This window comes from Bubalus bubalis, chromosome 2 (assembly GCF_019923935.1).
Source record: "Bubalus bubalis isolate 160015118507 breed Murrah chromosome 2, NDDB_SH_1, whole genome shotgun sequence".
In the NCBI taxonomy this organism is placed as follows: Eukaryota; Metazoa; Chordata; class Mammalia; order Artiodactyla; family Bovidae; genus Bubalus; species Bubalus bubalis.
The window spans coordinates 180,082,673-180,106,867 of NC_059158.1; the positions used below are offsets into that span (position 1 = coordinate 180,082,673).

General features: G+C 54.1%; 1 protein-coding gene across 2 annotated transcripts in view; it reads left to right on the plus strand.

Annotated features, from left to right (window-relative positions):
- RUNX3 (RUNX family transcription factor 3) overlaps positions 1-24,195 on the plus strand; it is a 64,603-nt gene that overhangs the window by 17,826 nt on the left and 22,582 nt on the right. For both annotated transcript variants that reach the window (XM_044938108.2, XM_025278720.3), the window contains exons 2-3: positions 15,607-15,881; positions 17,823-17,979. In XM_044938108.2, the coding sequence (XP_044794043.1) occupies positions 15,607-15,881; positions 17,823-17,979 (432 nt within the window). The remainder of the gene's footprint in view (positions 1-15,606; positions 15,882-17,822; positions 17,980-24,195) is intronic.

The window sequence follows — 24,195 nt, forward strand, 5'->3', positions numbered from 1 at the left end:
CAAGAACTAAGTTAGCAATCGTAATGCACTCTGAATGGTATTTGGTACACAGGAATGGTCATGAAACTGTTTGCTTTCATGATTGGTTGTTATATACCCTGCATGCATTCTGGGAGCCAAAAGGATTTTTAAGCTAAAATTTAATGTTCATTCATTCATTTATTTATTTCAGTCATTCAACAGATACTTATTGAGATCCTAGTATGACCCTAAGCCTTTTTTTAATCACTGGGAATAGAGTTACCAGACAAAATACAGGATACCCAAGTCAGTTGAATTTCAGATAAACACTGAATGATTGCACTTGCTGGGACAAGTTTATACTGAAAAAGTGTTTCTTGTTTATCTGAAATTAAATTTAACTGAGTATTCTGTATTTTTATTTGCTAAATCTGGCAAGTCTAACTGGGGATGTGAAACCAAATGGAAAAAGATTTGCTGTAACAAATCACCGCCAATGCAATAGTTTAAAGCAACAGACATTTATTATCATACAAATCTGGGGGGTCAGAAAGCCTGCATGGGTTTCACTAAGAGTAAGGTGTTGGCAGGGTTGTGCTTCTTTCTGGGGCTACGGGAGAATCCACTTCCTCATCTTGCCCAGCTTCTAAAAGCCATCTGCTTTCCTTGACTAGTGGCCCTTTCCTGTCTTCACGGCCAGCAATGCTGGGCCAAGTCTTTCTCATGCCACCATCTCTCTGGTTCCGCAGCTTTCCAGATCACATCTCCCGCTGACTGCCCTCTTCTGCCTCCCTCTTCCGCTTGTAGGGACTCTTGTGCTGTATTGGGCCCATCAGATAATCCAGAATAATCTTAATGTCAAAGTCCTAAACCTTCACCATATCTACAAAGTTCCTTTTGCCACATGAAGTAATGTATTCAGTTTCAGGAGCTGGCATATGGGCATCTTTGGGGGCCATTAATCTACTGCTGCTGGGGCTCCATGAAGGCCTTTCACCGGGGTGTCAGGGACCTGACTGAGGTGGGGATTTGAGCCATGTGGAGTGAATGTAAAGACTTTCCAGACAGAGGGAACAGCATGTGCAAAGGCACTGTGGTGGGGATATAACTGTGTGTTTGAGGACCAGCGAAAAGGCCAGTATGGCTGGAGTGGGATGAGGGAAGGGGAGAGTGGAAAGAGATGAGGACAGACAGATGGAAGGTGGGTGTGGTCATGAAGAACCCCACAGGGCTGACTGGAAGGGCAGAATCAGTGATGCCCCTCTCCACTCCCCGCCCTCATCTGCCTTCAACCCCTGCCCCCAAGACCATCCTGTTCTGCTAACACCCACTCATACCAAAGGCCAAACTGCCCTCCGAGGTACTGCAAGCTGAGAAGGAAAAAGGGTTCCAATGAATTAGACTTAAGGATCTTCAAGGTCTTCCCAACACTAGGTATGCTCATTCACATCTGACTTTCCGCAACCCCATCGACGGTACCCCACCAGGCTCCTCTGCCCATGGGATTTCCCAGGCAAGGATACTGGAATGGGTTGCTGTTTGCTCTTGCAGGGGATCTTCTCAACCCAGGGATCGAACCCTCATCTCCTGTGTCTCCTGCATTGGCCGGCAGATTCTTGACCACTTGCGCCACCTGGGATTCCTTCCTATGTCGACCGGCTGTGATTCCCAGACTCTTAAGACCCTCTGATTCTAGGGATCTTATATTCCAGGACAAAAGCCTCATAACAGTGTGACCTTAGGCAGGTTATTGAACCCTGCTGAACCTCAGTGTCCCTGCCTGAAAGTGGGGTGATCATAGAACCCAGCCTCCTGGGCAGAGGGATGATGCCAGGAGTTAAACTGTACCAAGTGCTCAGCATCGTGCCTGGCACACAGTGAACACTTAAAAGCTGTGCATCCTGATGACAAAGATTCTGACATTCTTGGAGTCTCGGAGCCCGGAGTCCGAGACCCTGCCTCCAGGAGCCTGACACTGGCCAGCTGTGGAATTCCAAGTCTCCGGCCCCCCCCCTACACACACACTGCCAGCGTGCCCCTAACGCCCTGGCCTCCTCCACGTGCTGGGTGGCAAGCCTACCCCACAACCACATGAGAGACCATTCCCCCAGGGTGTCCCCACACCTGGGAAAACCGGCAGCCTGCCCGGCGCTGGCCCCGCCCAGTGGCTGGAACACCGGGCAAGATCAATGGAGCCCGACTGGGCTCCCAGGCCCGGCACCTTGTTCCAATCAGGGCTGGGCGCCTTCCGCTCGGGACCCCCGCCCGGGGTTGGGGGGCCCAGCATCGCCCCTTCTGGGACCTGCCCAGCGGCCCACGTTTCCAGCCCCGTGACCCCTGAGGAGCTGTGCCCAGGGCCGGACTCCACTCTGGCTACTGCCTGCCTGGACTCGGAGGTTTTAGAACATGCTAGATGGTGGGGGCTGGCCTGAGGAGCACCAGGCTGGGGATGGGCTTGAAGGAGTCCTATACGAGCCCCTCCCAGCTCCAGCTCAGTTTCTTCAGCAGCAGGTTGGGCTACTTAGATTCACCCCCAACGTGCTTCTCAGGGCTACTTTGGCAGAAGCAAGAAGGGAGACACAAGATTCAGAGTCATAGACACTCCTGGTGCAGAAAAGGCAGGAGAAGGCAGATGGGAGCAGCGGGTTCCTGCCGCGCCGTGGGCCCTCACATATGTTCCCCGCTCCCTTCCTCCATCCTGAGTCCTTCAACCTCAGGTCTTGGCTCAAATGTCACCTCTTCCAAGAGACTTTCACTGACAGCCGCCCCATCCCGTCTAGGGAATTAGTGACCCACCCACTAGGCTTCTCAGGTGGCACGGTGGTAAAGAATCCACCTGCCAAAGCAGGAGACATAAGAGACGTGGGTTCAACCCCTGGGTTGGGAAGACCCTGGAGGAGAGCATGGCAACTCACTCCCATATTCTTGCCTGGAGAAATCCATAGACAGAGGAGCCCAGCGGGCTACAGTCCATAAGGTCACACAGAGGCGGATAAGACTGAATCGACTTAGCACCTCCATACTAATTTTGCTGGCGTGTGTATGTATTCACTCCTTGTTTATCTCCCGTCTCCCCTGCTGGAATCAAAGCCATCGTGTCCATTGCTGGATCCTCAGCACCTAAAATAACTCCTGGCACATAGTAGGTGCTCAAAAAATGTTTGTTGACTGAGCGAACCTAGAGCCTCTTCCATCCATTTGCTTATTTCTCCTTTTCCTTTCACACTCTTTCCCTCATCAAATGCAGGGCTCCCCCTGTATGACTGGGAACATTCTCCCCTGTGCTCCTGGGACGGGGGAGCCTGGTGGGCTCCCGTCTATAGGGTCGCACAGAGTTGGACACGACTGAAGCGACGCAGCAGCAGCAGCATGCTCCTGGGATGGGACCAGGTTCTGTGAGCAAAGGACTCTCAGACCATCAAGCCCTCCCGCCCACTCGGTTTGTCTGAAGTTTAGAGATGGAGCAGGAGGAGGACCCAGCCCCACCCAGGTTCTGAGCACATTCTAGGATCCCCTTTCAGAAGCTCACTCAGGGGCACCCTGAAAGTCACAAGTGATGAACATCACTTTCTTGCCAGTGACAAATTCATGCCAACAGCAAATGACAAAGAGTGCCCAGTGTCTGAGCCTGTGGCCAGACATGCCAGGTGGGAATTCATGAGCTTGCTCTAGTCTCTGTTCGGCACTGCCCTTATCCTCAGCCCCGCCCCAAGGGCCAGAGGCCTGCTAGGCGAGGAGGGGCAGAACACTGCTCGCTACACGTTACTGGCGTCACTCTGGGCTTCCCAGGTGGCTCGGCGGTAAACAACCTGCCTGCAGTGCTGGAGACGCAGGAGACACGGGTTCGATCCCTGGGTCGGGAAGATCCCCTGGAGGGGGGAATGGCTACCCATTCCAGTATTCTTGCCTGGAGAATCCCATGGACAGAGGAGCCTGGCTGGCTGTAGTCCACGGGGTTGCAAAGAGCCAGACACGACTGAGTGACTGAGCAGGCACGCACAGCATCGCTCTGGCATCACCCCGTTCATCTACCCCTGCTGGCCTTTGGTTCCTGGGGGTCATCTGTGGAACCTGGGCCACAGCTCTGTCTTGCGTCCATGGTGCCTGTGCTCTCTGTAGGCCAGGCAGGGCAGCTCAGGTTGCCAAGGTTCAAAAGCTCAGCTCTGACCTTCACCCAGGGTGTGAACTGGAGCCAGTTATTAACCTCTCTGTGCCTCGGTTTTCCTAGTGGTATAATGGAAGTAATAATAAGGTTACCTAATACACAAAGTGGGCTTCCTAGGTGGCGCTAGTGGTAAAGAATCTGCCTGCCAATGCAGAAGACGTAGAGGCCCAGGTTCAATCCCTGGGTCAGGAAGATCCCCTGGAGGAGAGCATGGCAACCCACTCCAGTATTCTTGCCTGGAGAATCCTGTGGACAGAGGAGCCAAGTGGGCTACAGTCCATGGGGTCGCATAGTCTGACACAACTGAAGCAACTTAGCCCTCGTGCATGCAACATATAAGGTGGCTGTGAGGATAAACGATATGATATATGTCAAGTGTGAATAGCATCAGCTATTGTAAAAGAGGGGCCTGGCCCCTGGGATGAGGCTGCTGCATACAGCAATGCACAATTTCAGCATCAATAGACCTAAGGCAATGGCACCCCACTCCAGTATTTTTGCCTGGAAAATCCCATGGATGGAGGAGCCGGGAAGGCTGCAGTCCATGGGGTCGCTAGAGTCGGACACGACTGAGCGACTTCACTTTCACTTTTCACTTTCATGCATTGGAGACGGAAATTGCAACCCATTCCAGTGTTCTTGCCTGGAGAATCCCAGGGACAGGGAGCCTTGGTGGGCTGCCGTCTATGGGGTCGCACAGAGTCGGACACGACTGAAGCGACTTAGCAGCAGCAGCAGACTTTGGTTCAAATCCCAGCTCCACCCCTTCCTAACTGGCTCCAGGAGACTTATTCAACACACTTCAGTCCCTCACCTGTAAAGAATGCCCAGTGACAGGTACCTGGAGGGCTACTCGTAAGGTCTAATGAGCTCGGTAGGGATCGTGCTTAACAGAGGCTAGATACACTGAAATTCTCAGCATGGTGGGGTTGTCATGATGAGGGTGGCTTCAAGTCCACCAGACGATTCAGCTGAGTGAGCTGGTGGACAGGACAATCTGGTTGAAACAGCAATCTCGCCAAGAGTAAACAAGTCCCAATTTTGATGCACCACGGGCAATTCTGCAACTCTGCAAATTTAAGCATTTTTGTCTCTTCTTTTTTCAGAAGTTTCAGGGAGGATGAGATTTTCAAATATTTTTTATCTTTTGCTTTTCTTTACTGCATAATATAGTAACAGGGGGTATATATAAATATTATTTAAGTTATAATAATAAGATAGAGACCCATAAACCTACCACCCATCTTTTTAAAAATCCCACTAAGTGGACCTTAGGGTTCCCACAAACACCCCTCCCCAATCACATCCCTCCTTCTCCTTCCCTGCTGCCATGGTCACCCACTCTCCTGGTCTTTGTGTTAACCATCATCTTGTTTATAGGCTTTTTGCTTTCAACGTCATTTTCCATTTATGAGTAGATACTTTGGAATAAACTGAAAGGCAGAAATAAAGGATGTGAGCCATTGAACTACTAAAGTTTACTTGTGGGGAAACCATGGAAGATGGTCATGTGTGTTGTGCTCAGTCATGTCTGACTCTTTGAAACCCCCATTGGACTGTAGCCAGCCAGGCTCATCTGTCCATGAAATTTTTCAGGCAATAATATTGGAGCAGGTTGCCATTTCCTCCTCTAGGGATCTTCCCAACCCAGGGATCAAGCCTGTATCTCTTGCATCTCCTGCACTGGCAGGCGATTTCTTTACCACTGTGCCACCTAAGAAGATGGTCAATTCTCCCCATTTTACAGATGAGGAGACTGAGGCTTGAGAAGGCTCAGGGTCACACATTAGCAGGTAAAAATGCCAGGGTGAGAACTCAGAGTTGGTAGGCACTGTGTCACTAACTGTCAGGTCACAAATGAAACTTTGGTTTCATTCTCTCATTTGTTCAATAAGTGCTTACTATGAGCCAATCTAGGCTGGACACTGGCACCTGGTCCAGCTTCCAGTTCCATCCAACACTTGTATTCCCACTACAATATCCTGACCTCAGCTTGAATACCTCCCACAATGGGGAACTCTCTACCTCCCGAGGAAAATCTCATTCTGGGAAGGAGGTTAGCAGATACTGGGGATGTGTCTGAAAGCTCTGGGCTCACAAACCACCTAGAGAGTCAATGCCCCTCGACTAAGAACAAATAGAAACTTCCATAGCCAGGCCTCAACTCCTCCCAGTGCCTCAGAGTTGGGTCCAGCTGCCTGTGTAACCTTGAACAAGTCCCTGATCTTGCCTGGGCTTCAGTGCTCCCAGTTGCAGATTAACATGAAATTCTAGAACATTGAAGATGGACAGTCCTCCTGGGGATCAAGTGTGTGCCAATGCATTTCTCTCTCTGATGGGGTTTGTTGGAGGCCCAGAGAGGGAAGAAACTTGCCTGGGGATACCAGCAAGGAATAAGGGGCTAGAGCCAGGTCATAAGTCATGACCACAGTTAGGCTCCATTCAGCGCCAACTTTCTGATTCATGGAGGACTGGTTTGAGTTTATCAAGGTGCAAGGCACAACTGCTTCCCCAATCAATGAGGGCAGCAGAGGAAAACTGGAGCATGAAAGAGTGAAGGAGGTCAGTCACGAAGGACTTCCAGATGTTTAGAAAGGAGAGCTGGGGCCAGGACTCCCACTACGTCCCAGGCCAGACTTAAGGCAATGACCCACATAGAAGACCTAATAAATTTAAAAGTGGAACAAACAGCTATAAAACTGGGACATCCGCCCCCACCAAGTCCTATGGGTCTAGGCGCAGGTCCACTGCTACCCAGCCTGGCAGAGAGTGCCCCACTCCCCACTGACTGGATATGACCATGAGTCCCTTCACTGGTCTGGCCTCAGTTATCCCTTCTGTTTTGGGAGAATAAAAAACCCTGCCCATGTAAAAGACTGCAGAACAGGGAGTGGTTCAGACACTGGCTTTGGCATCAGAGGGACCTGATTCCCAGTCTAGGCTTCCTGGCTGCATGGAAACCTCTCTGAGCCTCAGTTTTCCACATGTACCGAATTCAGAAAATTGTTCTGAAGTTCATCTCAGACAATGTAGGTGGCTCAGAAAACACTCTCCCTAGGCCTGGATCCATGCAAGGGGCCAGGGGACCTGTGGCAATTGGCTGATGGGAGGACCTGTTGTGCAGGACCGGTCATATTATTGCAAAATGAAAATACAGGCCCCTTATTCAAAAAGTAGTGAAGAAATGTCAAGGCAGGGATGGCAGAGCAGGAAGCCAAGGGCAAGGTCTGGGCGACTGCATGGCTCATGGGCCCGGGAAGCTGGCCCCGTCTGTGGGGACATCTGGCATGGCTCAGACTCGGTTCAGGTTGAGGGGCTGAGGCCCTGACACCCTGGCTTCCACCAGCAAGTGGAGGGCCACCCGCTCTCCCCGGGGCTGCAGCTGGGATCACGACCACTGGGCCCAGCCACGCTCGGTGGCTGTCAGAGGTGGCATGAAAGACCAACTGTTCTCCACCTCGTCCTACCCCGTTTTTATCTCATGCCATGCATACAGCACATAGTTGATTTCTTTCCGCAAAGAGCTGCGCTTTTTTTTTTTTTTTTTTTTCTTTTCCAAGGGCGACGCTGGAAAGCCATGTGGCTTTTATTGCTGGCAGGAATGTCTGAGGCGTTCCTCCACCACCACATGAAATGGAGCCGTAATCTTCATCTGCGTAAGGCCAAAGCCCCCGGTCTCCTCAGAGCCATCGGCCTCTGAGATTAATTAAGGCTTCACAAGGACTGACAGTCATTAGAACCTTTTTGGGGAGGTGGAAAATCCCTAATGGGACTGGCTGGGCCCGGGAGCCACTGGGTGGGCGGGGGGGTGGGGGGCGGGAGGAGGGCCTGCCGTGGAGAGGAAACTACCCTGGACCACAGTCAGTGGGTGGCGGTGAGAGGGGGTCCAAGGCTCTGCCCTTGGCCTAGGCTGTGACCTTGAGCAAGACCCTTCCCCTCCCCAGGCCTTGGTTCCGCCCCTTGATAAACAGGAGATTTGGATATGCTATCTCAGAGCCCTGTGGAGTCTGACATTATAAAATCCTGAATCCTGCCCACAATTCTCATGCCAGGATTCTAATTCTATTCCATGACTGTAACTTCAAGCATCTGATTCTGGTCCATGAGAACAGAGTGTGGTAGTCAGGAACGTGGGCTCTGCAGCCAGTCTGCCTGGTTGGAATCTGAACACCACAGTTTCCCAGCTGTGTGTCCTTGGGCAACTTACCTAGCCTCTCTGTCTTTGGTTTTCTTACCTGTAAAAGGGGGTGATAACTGTACCTCTCCCATAAAAGTACTGGGAGGCACGGATGAACTTAACTGCCATGAGTAATGATGAATAATGCTCAGAAATGTAATCGTGCGGTTGCAATCCTATCCCCCAAATTGGTTTGGCATACCGATTTCTTGGAATCCCATTCTTGCCACCTGCTTAAGGTTTGGAGACATGTTGAACCTGGAAACTCTCCTATCTTTCTTCTACTCTGCAAGAGGAAACAGCCACTCAGAGAGCCCTTTCCCTCCATGACTGCCAGAGCTGAAGCCCTATGCTGGGACTAGGGGAAGGCCATGCTCTTCCCGGAAGCCATCTTGGGCTGCAAGACACCGGGCTCTCCTCTGTCCCCAACAGAAGAGTCCTCTGATTTGATGGGTCCAACAGCAGGTCGTTTGGCACCCACCCATTGCCATGGATGGAGGAAGGCCCTGTGACCAGCCAGCAGAGGGGAGACAGAGCCCAACTCTGCACCAAGACGTCATTTTAGAAGGGTCTTTGAAGGCCTTCCCTGGCAGTCTAGTGGTTAGGACTTGGCAGTGGCCTCGGGTTCGATCCCTGGTCAGGGAACTAAGATCTCACAAAAACAACAACAAAGAAGGGCCCTCAAGACCTTCTTGTTTGAACCTCTCAGGTTCTGAGACCCAGAGGAAATAAGTTATTTACTGTCTGAACCTCAACTTCCCTATCTGTAAAATGGAGAAGACAAAATCTCAGCCCTGCAGAAGCATTGTGAGGGTTAGTGATAACTGAGGTAGCACCCCCAGCACATGGCAGGAGTCTAATCAATTAGGATAACTATTCATCATAGACCAAAGAGCTCTGCCAGAATTATTTCTGCTTTATAGATGACCATGGGCTTCCCTGGTGGGAAGCTCAGCACTAAAGAATCTGCCTGCCAATGCAAGAAACAGGGGTTTGATCCCCAGGTCGGGAAGATCCCCTGGAGGAGGGCACGGCAACCCACTCCAGTGTTCTTGCCTGGAAAATCCCATGGACAGAGGAACCTGGCGGGCTACAGTCCATGGGGGTTGCAAGAGTCGGACATGACTGAAAGACTAAACAACAACAACAGATGACCAAAGAGAGGAACAAGGAGGGCGGTAGGAAGACCAGATCCAGGGGTGGGAGCTGAAACCAGAATCCACTTCCCCGGCCACTGATGGGGCCACCTCCTCTCCTCTGGCCAGGCTTGTGCTGAGACCAGCGCCCTGCCCTCCTTCCACTCTCTCCCTTTTGGGATCTGGGCATCCAGATGCCATGGGCATCCTTGCAGGGAAGCATGGCATTTCTCCTGGAGCAAGGGGTGGCAACCAGCCGGGGGGTGGGGGGTGGGGTGGGGTGCAGTGTGGTCCTGGCCCAGGGTTCCACCTGCGGGGTTCCAGCAGGGTGGGTGGAAGTCAGGCCACCCCACTTTGGGGGCCACACCGTGCTGCCCCCAGCCTTGCCGAGTCTCTCTTCTTCTTCTTCAGTGACACAGGTTAAGTCTCTTGCCATTCTGGACCTCAGTTGTTCCTATCTGTAAACTGGGGGCTACAGCTGAGTCAGCCTCCTCTCAGGTGGGTTAGTTCCGAGGTGAAAGGAGAGCGGGCAGTGCATGGGCCTCAGTGGACAACTCCTGGAGCCCCTCCCCCGAGTCCGAAGGGTCTGCTCATTCCCCAGTCCACAGCTATTTAAAGATGTCATTGCCTCTAGTCCCCCCACCCTTTTGCAGTTAACCGTATTGAGGTCTTTCAGTATCCATCCATTCGCGGGACTCTTCCCATTTCTTCATTTAACCAGTGCAAGGTTGGAGGGGGGAGGCAAGGAATGTACACAACCATTTGGGGTGCCTCCTCCCCAAATTTTGAGTCAAATTGAGCTTTTAATCTGGTTCTGGTCCTCTTTAGCCCAGAAAACCTTGGGCAATGTTCCTTTTCATTTAAACTGGCGATGACACCTACCACATACAATTGAGGGTTGAAAGACCACTTCAAGCCCAAACACAGTGACGGTACATGGGAACATCTCTGCTAACATGGTTGTTACTGCTTTTCCCACTTTACCATCCAGGGGACCAAGGTTCAGAGAGATGCAGGCCCTGGGCAAAAGTCCAACCAGCCAACAGCAGAGCCTGTAGCTGTGTCCTACCCACCGTCTTCTCCCCAGCTCCCCCCAACTCCTCTCAGAATCTGGCCCTTTCCAAAAGAAAAAAAATCTACAATTTGAGAGGACATCTGTCTTCCTGCTCCAGTCCCCTCAGCAGAAGCCTTCCTGAAAGGCTGCCCAGGGCGGGTGGCCTCAGAGCTGGATTCTCTAGGGTGAAGGCTCCCTGCCCTGAAGGTGACAACCCTTCAGCCACATTATTGTCTTTCATGCCCTTTCTCACTAATTTTATTTTATTATATAAATATTAATATTCCCTGGTGGCTCAGACAGTAAAGAATCCACCTGCGATGCAGACCTGGGTTCGATCCCTAGGTTGGGAAGATCCCCTGGAGGAGGGCATAGCAACCCACTCCAGTATTCTTGCCGGGAGAAACCCCACGAACACAGGAGCCTGGCGGCTACAGTCCATGGGGTCGCCAAGAGTTGGACACGGCTGAGCTACCCCCACCACTGGATAGCATATATATTAATAATAAAACTTACATATGTATAAATGCATATATCTGAAATAAGGATGCAGACAAGCCCTAGTTTAATTAGCAGCAGTTGCTTTCTTATTCTTGCACATAGAACAACTGATGGTATATCTGATTTGGTGAAGCACAATACCCGTCCCCTTCAGGTTGTGAAATGGAATCATCAGAACAACCTCCGTTCACAGTAGAGGAGACTGAGGCAAAGCGAGGGACAGGAATGTCCCTCCTGGAGTTCCAGGGCACAAGGCATGAAACAGGTTTCCCCATGGTTCCCTCTGGAGTGGGGGTGTGGAAGCCAGGTTGGGAGAAGTCATTAGCTTCTAGCTGACAGTCCTCTGTGTTATTCACTGGACTAGGGCTCCTGGGAGCGGCTCCAGGGAATAAAGGGAACAACCACCTCCCGGGGAGGGAGGGGGTGCTGAGGCAAGTTTCAAGTTAGGAAAGTGTCTGCCTGTGGGGAGGTAAGGGGCGGGACCAGTGGGTTTCCTGAAGGAGGGTCTGAGAGCCCAGGGGAAGGTGAATCCTCAAGATCAAGACATGAGTAGTCCTCTGGTGGTGGCTGAAAACCCTCCTGCAAGCTGCCTCTGCCTGGAGGCAGGTCGCAGACAGTCCTTAGCTCCCCCAGGGACCCCACCACCACCTCCAGGAGAACCATCTGGGACAGGACCACCATGGACCAGGCTCTGACTCAGGCAAGCTTTAAATGTGAGGACTGGATATTTCACAAACGGAAAATGTGAGGCCCAGAGAGGGGAAGGGACTTGCCAAAGGCCGTGTACAAGGGGTGATCAGGACTTATTTTTGAGCATAACTGTACCAGCTTGCATGGATGGAGCACCACCTATGTGCCAGGCGTGTGCCAAGCACTTTACGCATGATTCTAAGAGACCACTGTTATTACTCCCACTTCACAGAAGAAACAGATGAGGCTTGGAGAGTTTTAAGCAATTTACCCCAGATCACGGTAGGTGGTGGAAGAAATCATGCAGGGGAACCGCAGACCCAAGCTCCTTCCACAGCCAGTGGACCTCTTAGAAGAAGGTTTTCCAGAGCATCTAAGTCCACTACCTGCCACAGACGGAGGATCCTCACCCCTCCCCAGGCACTGGGACTCCCTGGGAATCAGACTCGCTCTCAGAAGCTCTCTGGTAGGAGGGGAGACACGTGCAGGCACCTCACTGCCAGGAATGCAGCTGAAGCACCCTCCTAAACACCCTCCAGCAGCAGGAGCGGGGCGCCCAACACGGGATCATTCTGACTCCCTCCCCCTGGGGAAGGAGTGTTTCCCAGAACCCAGACTCTGCAAGGCCCCAGGTTATGTTTCTGTTTACCTAGCTCTGGGCCAAGGTAGGTCCAGACCTCCTGGCTTCCTCTCCCTGTTGCAGACAACCTGGCATGCCCTTAGATGGGGGCTATTTGAGAGTGGCTGTCGATGGGTCCCAGAGAAGAAGAAGGGATCCCTATCCACACAAGATGGGGAAGGGAGAGATATCTGTGGGCCCCAGGGCGGGAAGTAGATTTCCAACTGAAACTGTCTTTTGAAAATGGGGAGAGATGGGGTGGGGAGAGGAGAGAGAGGTGTGATGCTAGGTCTGTCAGTCTGGGGTGGGGACAAAAATGGGCTGGTCTTAGGTTGAAATTGGGACCGAGTTGGTCTGTTCCTGTGTGTGCTCCTCCCCCCGGGTCCCCCCGAGAACAGGACAAGACTGCGCACGTCTACCAGAGAGAACGTTCTGCAGGGGGTCAGAGGGTGCCGGAATGCTCCGGGGTCTGAGATAAGGCACAGAGCATCCACGTCCATGGGGGGCGGGGAGGGCAGCCTTCGATCTACCACAAAGCCACTGGTTTGTCCGATATGTGGCCGCACAGATGGTGAGGAATCGGGTGGGAGGGCGGCTTGTAGGAGCCGGCCGGTGGCGCCTGGTGCACATCTGTGCCCAGAACCTCCGCGGCTGGCAGAGTGCAGGCGTCAACTAGCGGTGGGTCCCGGGACTGCTCCTTGCCCCGCGGCCCCGGCGATCTCCAGCTGGGGACCCAAGTGTCTACAAACCCAGGTTCCCTGGTTCTGGCACCCACCGGCAGCGAGCGCCTTTCTCTTGGGCTGGAGCCGTGCGGGCACTTCTGGCCAGGTGCCAGGACCCACAGGAGTCCTATCCTCAGGAAACCCATTTGTAAACCAGCTGTAGGACAAGAGGGAGAAATCAGGCGGAGAGACCAGGAAGGGCACGGCTGCAAACCAAAACCACTCAACAAATCGAATTTACAAACCCCAGATGCAGCGGGTCCCGACCCCCAAAGCCGCTCCGGGGCAGCACAGAGTCACCCGCCCTTCCTGGCCCCGGGCCCTACCTGGACAAGACAAGGTGGGCCTTTGCAGAGGGAAGCTCCCAGAGGTCGGATGCCCCAAGGCCCCTGTTCCTCACTTTCCTCCAGTTCTGCAGCCAGTGCCAGCGCTCCAGAGAGTGTGCAGGCCCCTCCTGGAGATCTGCAACTGCTAAGTGCAGGCTCTATAAAAAGGTCCAGCAAGGGACCTTCGTTGTCCCCGCTCTCTAAATGGTCTGAGAGGGACTGGTGTGAGGCTCTGACAGGGCTGAGGACCAGCTCTCCAGGTGGTCGAGGTTGGGTCAGGTTGGGTCGGTCTATCCTAGACCCGATACAGGGCTTGATTTCGTTTGGCAAAGACTAAGTGGCCCGCGATGGGTCAGATCCAGGGCGAGATCTTGCTGCCGCCATCGGATCCTATGTTTCTCCGCTCCCGAGGCTTGGAATCCGTCGTTTTGCACCTGTCCAAGGCCGGAAACAACGAATATCCAACCCGATCTCCAAAACGGCGGGCAGACTCTGCACGCGTTCGTTTCCCAGACTCCAGGGGGTCCATCTGGGGCGATAATCCAGAGCGAATGGGGGCTTGATCTTTCCAGTCCTCCTCCTCTGTGTAGCCTGTCCCTAGGCCCGCTATCCCGGCGTAAGAGGCTGGAGAGGGGATCATTTGCCTGTTTTGCCTCCGGGAGCGGTTGGGCCACGCGGTCGGGAAAGGGGAGAAGGGGAGAAGGAGCGAGGACGCCGGGCTGGCGAGCAGAAGGTGCCTCGGCAGAGCTGTCTGCGTTCTTGCCGCAGGGCCAGAGCGCACTGCCCGGGAAGACGTGGGCGTGGACCCGCGTGGGCCAGTTTGCATACACCGGGTGGATGAAAATTCCCTGCTTTGGAAGCCGGGGCCCTTATCCTTTGCAGCCTTTCCCGCGCGTTCTCTGCACGGTTTCCTTCTCATCACGAATTCTGGTCCTCTCCTACGAAGCAGGACGGCGTTTACATGCCCGCGGGGGGTTGGGGCTTGGAGGTTGGGGGAGCGATGGGGGAGTGGAAAAGCTCGCGTTTTTCAGGCACCGTCGTGTTTTTCAAAGAACCATAGGCCGACGACGCAGCGAGGCCTGCGCGATCCTGAAAGTCATTTTTGGAGGGGAGAGCGGAGAGGAATGGTGTTACTTGCCCCCACGCCGATGCGGGCACGGAAGGGACACCCTTCTCCCTGGCCCCGGGCCGGGAGGAAAGTTGCGCAGGGCTCGGTGCTGCAGAGGCCTCTGGCTGGTGAGCGTCATCTCGTGTGCGGTGGAGTTTCTGGGGTCAAAATAATTTGCGGGACAGGTAGGGGCAGGGAAAAGGCACTCTGGGGCCGCTACTCGCTTGGTGTTACCGGACTTGAGGCCCGCCCCCCCTCCCCCGCGCAGTCCCCATCTTGGGGGTTGCGGGGTGCAAGTTTCACAGGCCGAAAGCAGCTGGAGCTGGGGAGGCCTGGCTGCCGGCGGCCGGGAAGGGCACCCGAAGAAGCTGGGGGGGGGCGGGGGGCGGCAGGAAGGACTAGACGTTTTAAACAAATTCTCAGCCTCGGCTCCAGCTCCCAGAACCCTGCAGGAGCCCAGGGCTGTCGCGCAGGGAGTCGGGGGGCCCAGCCCGGACCCCGGGCGCCCTCCCCGGGCGGAGCCTTCCGCCCCTCCCCGTTGGGCGGCCTTCGGCGGCCCCCGTTCCTCCCCGGCGAGCGCAGCCGAGGTGCCCGCGATGGGGGCTCCCATTGGCTGTGCGACGCGTCGCTCGGGCCGGCCCCGCCCTCGCGGGCCCCCGGGGGTACTAACCCCGCGCGGGCGGCGGCGGCGGCGCGGCCACTCGGTTCTCGAGGATTTTGTTCTGGGGCTGCGGCCGCCCAGTCGGTGGGGCGGCCGCGAGCGGGCTGCGGACGGCGGGCGGGCGGCGGGCTCCGCCGCAGCCTGAGCGAGGCCGCCGGGACCGCCGCGAAGAGCGGCCGCACGCGGGCCGCGCTACACGCCCAAGATGCGGGACTAGCGGGCCGGGCCAGCGGCGCGGCCGTCGGGGGGGTGGTGAGGCCTCGCGGCGGGCGTCCCCGGGCGCCGCCCCCCGCCACCCCACCCCACCCCACGCCCCGGCGCCCTGAGGCCCCAGCCCGGCCGCTTCTGCTTTCCCGCTTCTCGCAGCGGCAGCAGCAGCAGCGGCGGCGGAGGAGAGGCGCCCGCGCCGGCCGCCCCCGGGGGAGCCGAGCCGCCGCCGCCGCCCGCCCGGCACCCTGACGGCCGCTGTTATGCGTATTCCTGTAGACCCGAGCACCAGCCGCCGCTTCACACCTCCCTCCACGGCCTTCCCCTGCGGCGGCGGCGGCGGCGGCGGCGGCAAGATGGGCGAGAACAGCGGCGCGCTGACCGCGCAGGCGGCCGTGGGCCCCGGCGGGCGCGCCCGACCCGAGGTGCGCTCGATGGTGGATGTGCTGGCGGACCACGCGGGCGAGCTCGTGCGCACAGACAGCCCCAACTTCCTCTGCTCCGTACTGCCCTCGCACTGGCGTTGCAACAAGACGCTGCCCGTCGCCTTCAAGGTGAGTGCCGGGGAGGCCCCTCACCCCCGGGCGGGAGGACACCGGCCAGGCGGCTCCGGGCGTCTCCGCTGCAGGAGTCAAAGCCCCGGAAAAGGGAGGGGAAGGGAGGCGCCCGAGAGACCCCAGCGGTGAGAGCCCGGCCGCCGGGCCCCCCGGAGCTTTTGCGCGCTCCACCCGGGGACTTGGGCGTACGCTCTAGAATGCACCCGGCACGGATGACTTTTTAAGGGCTTTGCCACCTTCGGTCTTGGGGTGGTGGAGAAGAGGGGCCCTGCGGAGAGACCGTTGATGCGGAAACGGGCGGATGGGGTTTCGCTCTTCCCCAACCGGATCCCTCGGATACAGCCCTGCGGGCAGCGAGCGGGGCAGAGAGGAGCCCTGGGACCCGGGCGAGGACCCCGGAGGCGGGGTGCGGAGGGTGGGAGAGGGCCTACCCTCCCCTGCCCGCACCCCTCCTCCTGCACGGCTCTCAGAAAACACTTCCTGCTCACACCGTCAACTCCTGGCTTCTGAAATTTTACACCGGGAGGCTCCAGGCCGTGATGGGGGGCCCTGAACCCTAAACGATTGCTGGCCGGGAACCCGAATGTCAGACCGAGATTGGGGGAGGGGAGCGGTGCGCTCCCACCCCTGGCAGCCCCTAGTAGCCATCCCGAGGAGCTTTTTTTCTCTTTGCTGGGGAGTAGGCGACTGTTTCATTTTCATTTTTTTTTAAGGGGGCAGCGAGATGAAACGAAAACGCCTTGGTTTTCCCCTAAACCTCTCACAGCTGCCGTGAGAAAGGGCAACGCAGGAAGGGCCAGCGGCTGGGGGTGGCGGGTGCCCGAGGTGGCTGGAAACAGCGGCTCCTGGCAGCCGAGGCCGTCTTCGGTCCCATTAAGACGACTCCAAATTGGAAAAAGGGATGAGTGGCTCTTTGAGGTCTCCCGGGTGACATCTTAAAATACCAGTGGGGAAAATCTCCCGGGGAGGAGGGGGAGGGGGAGGCCCGTGTGACTTTAATCCTCAGATCGGAGGTTTTACTGTCACTTGGAGCTTAAAAGGAATCTTTGAAATTAAAAGAAGACAGGATGTTGACAGGAAATCTGGCCTTTTTAATCAGACCCCAAACATTTTCTCCTTGAAATTTTTACCATCTGGATCCCTAGTCCCTGCACGCGGTGGCCACGTTTAAATGGCTGTGACTGCCTTTGCAGTCTGATTTCCTTTGCAAAAGGCATCTGCCTCTCCATGCTCCTTGGAGCCTGGGGTGGGGAAGACTGTATTAGGGGGGCATCTCCACCTTCATTTTGCAATTCCCCAACAGGTGCATCCTCCTGCTATCAGAAGCCCCTCTCTCACTTTAAAGGGGGTTTCTGGGCAGCCCCTCTCAAAACAGCAGTTTGTTTTGCGTTTTGCATTTCCCCTGCATAACGAATTCAGGCTCTGCAGAGGCTGATAAACTGGGCCTGGGCTGCATTTCGGGGCCCCATTTCATACCCCAAAGGGCTCTTGCATTAATTGAATGTGGGGGAGCAGTCCCGTTATTGTTGTTGTTGATATTATTTTCACTCAGAGACTCGGTTGCTAGGAGCATGTTGATTCCTCTTTTGCTCAAGCCTAAGGGAAGAGAGGAACTGCACCCCAGGACATAGCGGCTGTGTTCATTCCCCGCTTTCACTTAGGTTTCATTGCATTGAAAGGATCAATTCTTCAGGACGTGACTTAACCAGTTGATGTAGGATTTGGGTGTGGAAAGTAGAGATTTTTGCCTTTTGATTTTTGTGGTATTGGGGGTGGGGGCGCAAGTGTCTATCGTTTTTAAGCCTCTTCTCCACCCCCGCATTTGAAAAATCCGCACTGCGCCTGGGCCGCGTAGGGGAGCTGCTGACCCTGCCCCTCCCCTTCTTTCGCTGGCCTCCCCTACCTGCCTAAGCTGTCCCCCTGCCCCTGTGCCCTCAGGTGGTGGCGCTGGGGGACGTGCCGGATGGAACGGTGGTGACAGTGATGGCGGGCAACGACGAGAACTACTCCGCTGAGCTGCGCAACGCCTCGGCCGTCATGAAGAACCAGGTAGCCAGGTTCAACGACCTCCGCTTCGTGGGCCGCAGTGGGCGAGGTGAGCGGAAGGGCGACTTTGGCGATGGCAAAAGCGCAGGGAAGTAAGCTGAGAACGAGGTTTTGGGGTCCTTGCAGAAGCCCTCGAAGCAGGTCTCCAGGCCCAGCTCTGTCCAAAACAGCAGTTTGGAACTCCTTAAGGTGTTTCAGACCCTTTTGAGGACGTGGAGAAAGTTAGGGTCCTTGGCCAGAAAAGACACAGTTTTCTTCCCGTTTCTGGGGTTTACTAACTTGTGAAGCCTTCCGCGTCTCCCCTCTTTCCCAATTAAGCGCCTCAGCCTCACAAAAGATGCTGGGAGATCGTGGACCAACAAGCTCAAAATGGGGCCTCGTGGATCTTTACGGCGCGGCGCGTTACTTAGAAGCTGGTTTAGACAAATCCTTCGTCTTTGGGGCCCCGAACACCCCAACCACTCTCTCCACTGGGGTGGAGTCTCCCCCACACTTTGAGGCTGCCTCTCCCCAGCTGTGGTCTCCCGAAGCCACAGTTTCGCCAGCCCCTTTGAACCTTAAGGTGGTTTAGAAAAGAAAAAAAAAAAAAAAACAAATGCAGTGCAGGATGCTGGGTGCTGGAAAGCAGAGCTTGAAGGCTGCCATCTCCCACTCTAGAAACCAGGCTGGTGTGCCATCCTGCCTATCTGATCTTCCTGGGGCATTATGAGGGAAGGCAGGACCAGACGCCACTGTGGCTGCCGCCAGGGGCTATTGAGTGGGAGGTGGCTGGGACCTGAAACCCCATCATCACTTCTGGATTAAGAAATCCTAGAACCCCGGCAGGGGCGAAATGGAGACTTAAGGGCTTGCTGGCCCTTTAAGACCAGGCTGCCGAAAAGCTAAAAGCGGGGAGTGTCCTTTCCAGGCAACCAGCCGACCCCTCCAGCTTGTTAAGAAAGCTAGCTAGGTTCCCTCTGCTTCCAGTCTCCACAGAGGCTGAGGCAGAATTGTACTTTTCATCACCAATAAACAAGACCTTCTTAAGGTTTTAGTTCTCTCTGAGCCGCCAGCCCAGCTCGGAAACGGGCATCTGGGCACCATTTTTTCCTCTCCAGCCGTTCAATGTATACATACAAATGTCAAACATATTTTGACTTTTCAGCATTAATTAAAACCAGGGCATTATTTGCATGTAATAACTGTTTACTTGTTACTTTTTTATGAAACTGAAATAGTTTACATTCTTTCAAACATTTCCTGTTCCTGTTGGCTCCCTTCCCCACGCACAGATTTCTTTCAAACGTTGCCCTTAACTGGTTGCAGGTTGATGGATGGAAAATGTTTGCTTTTATGAATTAAGCTTTCATTGCTGCTCCTAATTAGTCTCCAAGCCCCCTTTGTCATTCCCAATCTCTCAAGCCTTTTGCAACTTAATCCCAGCCCCAGCCCCAAGTGGAGAGTCGGGCCACTGGTCGGCGGGGGGCTCGCTCGGATGCGGTTGGATCTCGGGAGGTGGCCGGGTCCACCAGTGGCAGTGGAGGCCCCCTGGAGCTGCAGCAGAAGGGGCAGTCATGCTGGGAGCCCAGCGAAGCGTCAGGAGTGGTTCCCCCTACTCCCTCTCCTGGGAAGTGACAAATTGGTTATTTTGTGTGTTCCTGAGACTTCACCTGGCCATCCCCTCCACTGAAAATTATTTCTTGGTAGTATTTATACCCACAGACCTGCACCCACCCCGCAAGGCCCACAGAGAGGGAGCTAGGTTTCCAAAGTATCATTCAGCCGTGGGCTCTTGGAGCAGGCACTGTGGAGGGAGGCTGGGATCCTGACTATGGGAGGTGCAGGAGGTGGAGTTTACAAACTCCATTCTCTCTCCAGTCTCAGTGGTCCTAGGAGGCAGAAGAGGCCTGAGTGGGAGTTCCGATGCCCATGGAACTCGATGAGCCTTGCAGACCTTGGAGGCTCATCAGACAGCCTGGACTCTGCGACCAACCAACCCGGTTCCAGTCCCAGCTCTGCTGGTGACTGGCTGGATGACACTGAGCAAATGGCTTACTAACCTCTGTGTGTCTCTGTTGTTTCCTCATCTGTAAAATGGGGCAATACTCGTACCTCCCTTGTGGGATTTCTTTGAGCATTAAGGAAACTGGTACTAGTGTATCGGTTGGCACCTGCTGAGAACGGGATACAGGTTAGAGACTGTGTTACTTCAAGTGCCTGGGACTGGAGGAGACCTTTGAAGTCCCTTTGAGTGGTGACAGTCACTGATTCTCTGATTATGGTGTGGTTTGGGCGGGGGTGGGGGAAAACCAGAAGGTGTGAATTGTTGAGTGGGAGAAGTGGAGGCGGCTGGCAGTGAGGAAGGAGGACACAGGGGTCCTGTGGCATGCAACCACACCTCTGCTGCGCCCAGCCTGCCCATTGGGAAATTCCCTCCCAGGAACACATCGGTGGTTGACACAGACAGTTTGGGCCACGTTAGGAATCAGGACAGCCTGGGGTTTGGGACTCCAAGCCTTTCCCTGGCTCTCTGACTTCTGCCAGAACTTAAGAAGCCAGAGGGAAACTTTTGTTCATCTCCTTGCTTTTTATCCCTTGATCCTGCCTTAATTCTAAGAAAGAGATTTCCTTGCAAGACATATACACAGAACTACCACAGAGCTCTCATGATAAGCCTGAAAGTGTAAACCAAGAGAAGAAAGGGAAGGAAACCAAGTCATTCTCCTGCAGTGATTAGGGCTGACGTCCCCGCCCTGCCAGACGCAGCACCCCTTCTTACAGAAGATTTTTGCAACATGCCCTCTACCATCCTATGGTTGAAATGTGCATGATATTGTCGTAATCTATCCACCTACATGCATTCTCAAAATCGATATAATTCCATAACTCTAATGGAGAGAAAGGAAAAGTAACTTATCACAATGTATCTATTTGAATATGTAAATGTTGGAGCCGACAGACACTGTGGGGTGGATGGATGTTTGTACCTCTAGCGGAAGCCCTGTGACCTCCAACCCTACAGGCCAGGTGTACATGACTCAAAGTCTGAATGTGGCACCTTTGCCAGGGTCACGATTTGCTGAAGCTGTGAGAAATTTTTGGCAAAACTCTGAGCAAAAATTTTTTGAAACAATTAAGGAACTATCTTCTCTCCTGGAAAATTCAATAGATGTTAAAAGAGTGCAAAAACTTCTGGTTTATGTAAAACTGAGTTAGGCTCATGGCTCAGAGACTGTCTGTAAGCTGCTTTTCACACAGAAGCAGTGAATAATCCATTGCCTTGTGCAGTGCTTGACATTTGTATCTCCCCACCCACCACATCCCACCCCTTGAGGACCACGCACCGTAAACTCCCAAAATGGCCCCTAGTCAAAGCTGTGGTTTTTAGCTGAGCACCGAAGAATTGATGCTTTTGAACTGTGGGTGTTGGAGAAGACTCTTGAGAGTCCCTTGGACTGCAAGGAGATCCAACCAGTCCATCCTAAAGGAAATCAGTCCTGAATATTCATTGGAAGGACTGATGCTGAAGCTGAAACTCCCAGTACTTTGGCCACCTGAGGGGAAGAACTGACTCACTGGAAAAGACCCTGATGCTAGAAAAAATTGAAGGTAGAAGGAGAAGGGGACAACAGAGGATGAGGTGGTTGGGTGGCATCACTGACTCAATGGACCTGAGTTTGAGTAAACTTCGGGAGTTGGTGATGGACAGGGAGGCCTGGCATGCTATAGTCCCTGGGGCCGCAAAGAGTCAGACACGACTGACTGACTGAACTGAACTGAACTGAACTGAGGAGGGGGCCACTGGCCTAGGTGAAGATGAAAAGAACTGAACCGTCATGAACTGGTTAAAAAGAAACCTCAGTGTGTGGCAAGAAATTTGGAATGCGATCGTGGACACAGACTTAGGGGGACCGCTGGTGGGAGAGGAGTAGATGGCTTCTTGGTCGACCCTGAACAAATCCAGAGGCCCCCAGAGATGAGTCCTCCCCCTGTCCATGAAGCCCCAGGGGCGGGGACTCGTTCCACAGGAACCCAGGCCTAGAGGGACAGAGACTTGCCCAGGACCACACTGCCAGACCCCACCACGTTCTGCTGCATTCAGCAACCGAAACCCGGGTCCTCTGGCGAAGTCTGGGGGCCGTTCTCAGCCCCACAGAGCAGCAATCTCCAGACTAGGACTCTGGCCCCCACTTGCAGGGCCACCTGCCGACAGTCCAGGAGTTGCACCTTGATATACAGGTGAGCCTGGGATTCCTGCACAAAGTCCTCTCAGCTTCCTGCCCTTAAGAGACGGCTGGATGGGTTTGCTGCCAGGCACAGAGAGAGGCGAGGGGTGCTCTGGGAGATGGCTTCCCCCACCTCTGGTTCGCGGGGGTGGGGGGCGCAGCCTCCTGTGGCACCTGACACCTGACCCCTCCCACTCCTGCTCCCAGGTCCCAGCTCCTCCCTCCCTCCTCTCTGTGGGTACCTGGGAAGGGTGGTGTCAGGCCTAGAAACTGGGAGGAAGCTGTTGAGGTGGGCTGGTGACCTCAGGGCTGGCCTGTGGCTTGCTGCCTATTAGGGTGGAGTTTTTCACACTCAAGGAGCAGATGCTTAGGGTCATTGTGGCGGGGTAGGCTCCAGTAAGTGCTAACCTTTCCGGGTTCTGCTTGGTTATCGTGTTCCTGGCCAACTCATTGCCCTGCTGTGAGCCTCAGTTTTCTTATCTGTAAAATGGGAGCAGTAACCTCTGCCCTTAATTCATTTCACAAACATTCATTGGGCACGTGCTATGTGCCAGATGCTGTCCTAGGGGCTGGGGACAGAGCAATGAAGACAAATATTCTGGCCCCTACTGAGCGTATCATCTACTTGTTCAGTTGCTCAGTCGTGTCTGGCTCTTTACGACCCCATGGACTGCAGCACACCAGGCTTCCCTGTCCTTCACTATCTCCCAGAGTTTGCTCACACTCATGTCCATTGAGTTGATGATGCCTTTCGACCATTTCATCTAGTGGAGGGAGACAAGATAAACAAGTAGATGGATTATTAGCAGTAATAAGCCTTAGGAGGAAATTCAAGCCTAGCAAGTGGAAGTGGGAAGGTCTGTGATGCTTCAGAATGAGCGTCTTAACCTTTCATCACTCCAGGAACCCCTTTAACAGTCTCAGAATAGTGTTTTTCAACCTAGAGGGGTGGGATGGAGCAGGAGGTGGGAGGGAAGTTCAAGAGGGAGGGGACATATGTATACCTACGGCTGATTCATGTTGATTTGTGGCAGACATTTATACAATATTGCAAAGCAATTATCCTCTAATTAAAAATAATTTTTTTAGAAAGTGGACCATGAAAAAAGAAAGAATGAAATAAAATGCAAAGGATGGTGATGAAAGCCAATTATATTAAAACATAGTTAGCAAAACATTTTTTTTATGTGATAAATATGCTGTCTTGTTAGCATGTTAAATAGCAAGATCTAGCAATGGGTTTGATGATGACTGTGACTTTGAAGTTGTGACGTGCACAAAAGATATTTAAAGAAATCTGCACCGTCTGTAACATGATATGTTAGTATCTGTGACGTCTGTTGGCGACAAGGTCACGGAGACTGCTGTCATGCCTCTGTGGTTTGTTGCCTACGTTCATCCTTCAGAGAGATGCTCCATTCCAGGTGGAGGCTAGGGAAGATACAGTTGTTGTCCTTTTCTTCTTTTCCTATTGCACTTCTCAAGCCCGCTCAATTCTAAGAGGCATGCCAGGAGAAAAATGCCTCCTTTAGATGAAGTGACCCGGGAAGGCCTACCTGGGAAGGTGACTTTTCAGTGACGACCTGAAGGAAGTGAGGTTAAAAGCAGAGGGCTTCAGTGATCTGGCGAGTGCAGGGACCCCGCAGCCCATTGGCTCTGGGCTGGCCACCTAAACCACCCTGGTACCAGGGAGGCAATGGGAAGGGTCAGAAGCCCAGTGACCTCTGGACAGTGCCTGACTGGTTGGGGAGAGGGTCCAGCAGGGAACGGACCTCAGAATGAGAGGAAGCAGTAATGGGGCAGAAGGGTCCCTGGGAGGGGGTGGGCAGAGAGCCTGAGGCCAAGAGACTTTCTGCACGCCCTCTTTCCAGAAGCCATGGAAAGTGCCCCTGTGGTCTCAGAGTGAGGAGCCAGGCTAGTTTCTCTGGCCCAGACGCCAGGTCAGACGCAGGTGCATTTCCATCCCTGCCTCCAGCCGCCAGTTCTGGAAAGTTCCTTCAGAGAGGCCCCTCTCTGCCCCAGTTCGAGTCACACCTCAATTTAAACAGCTACCCTTACCC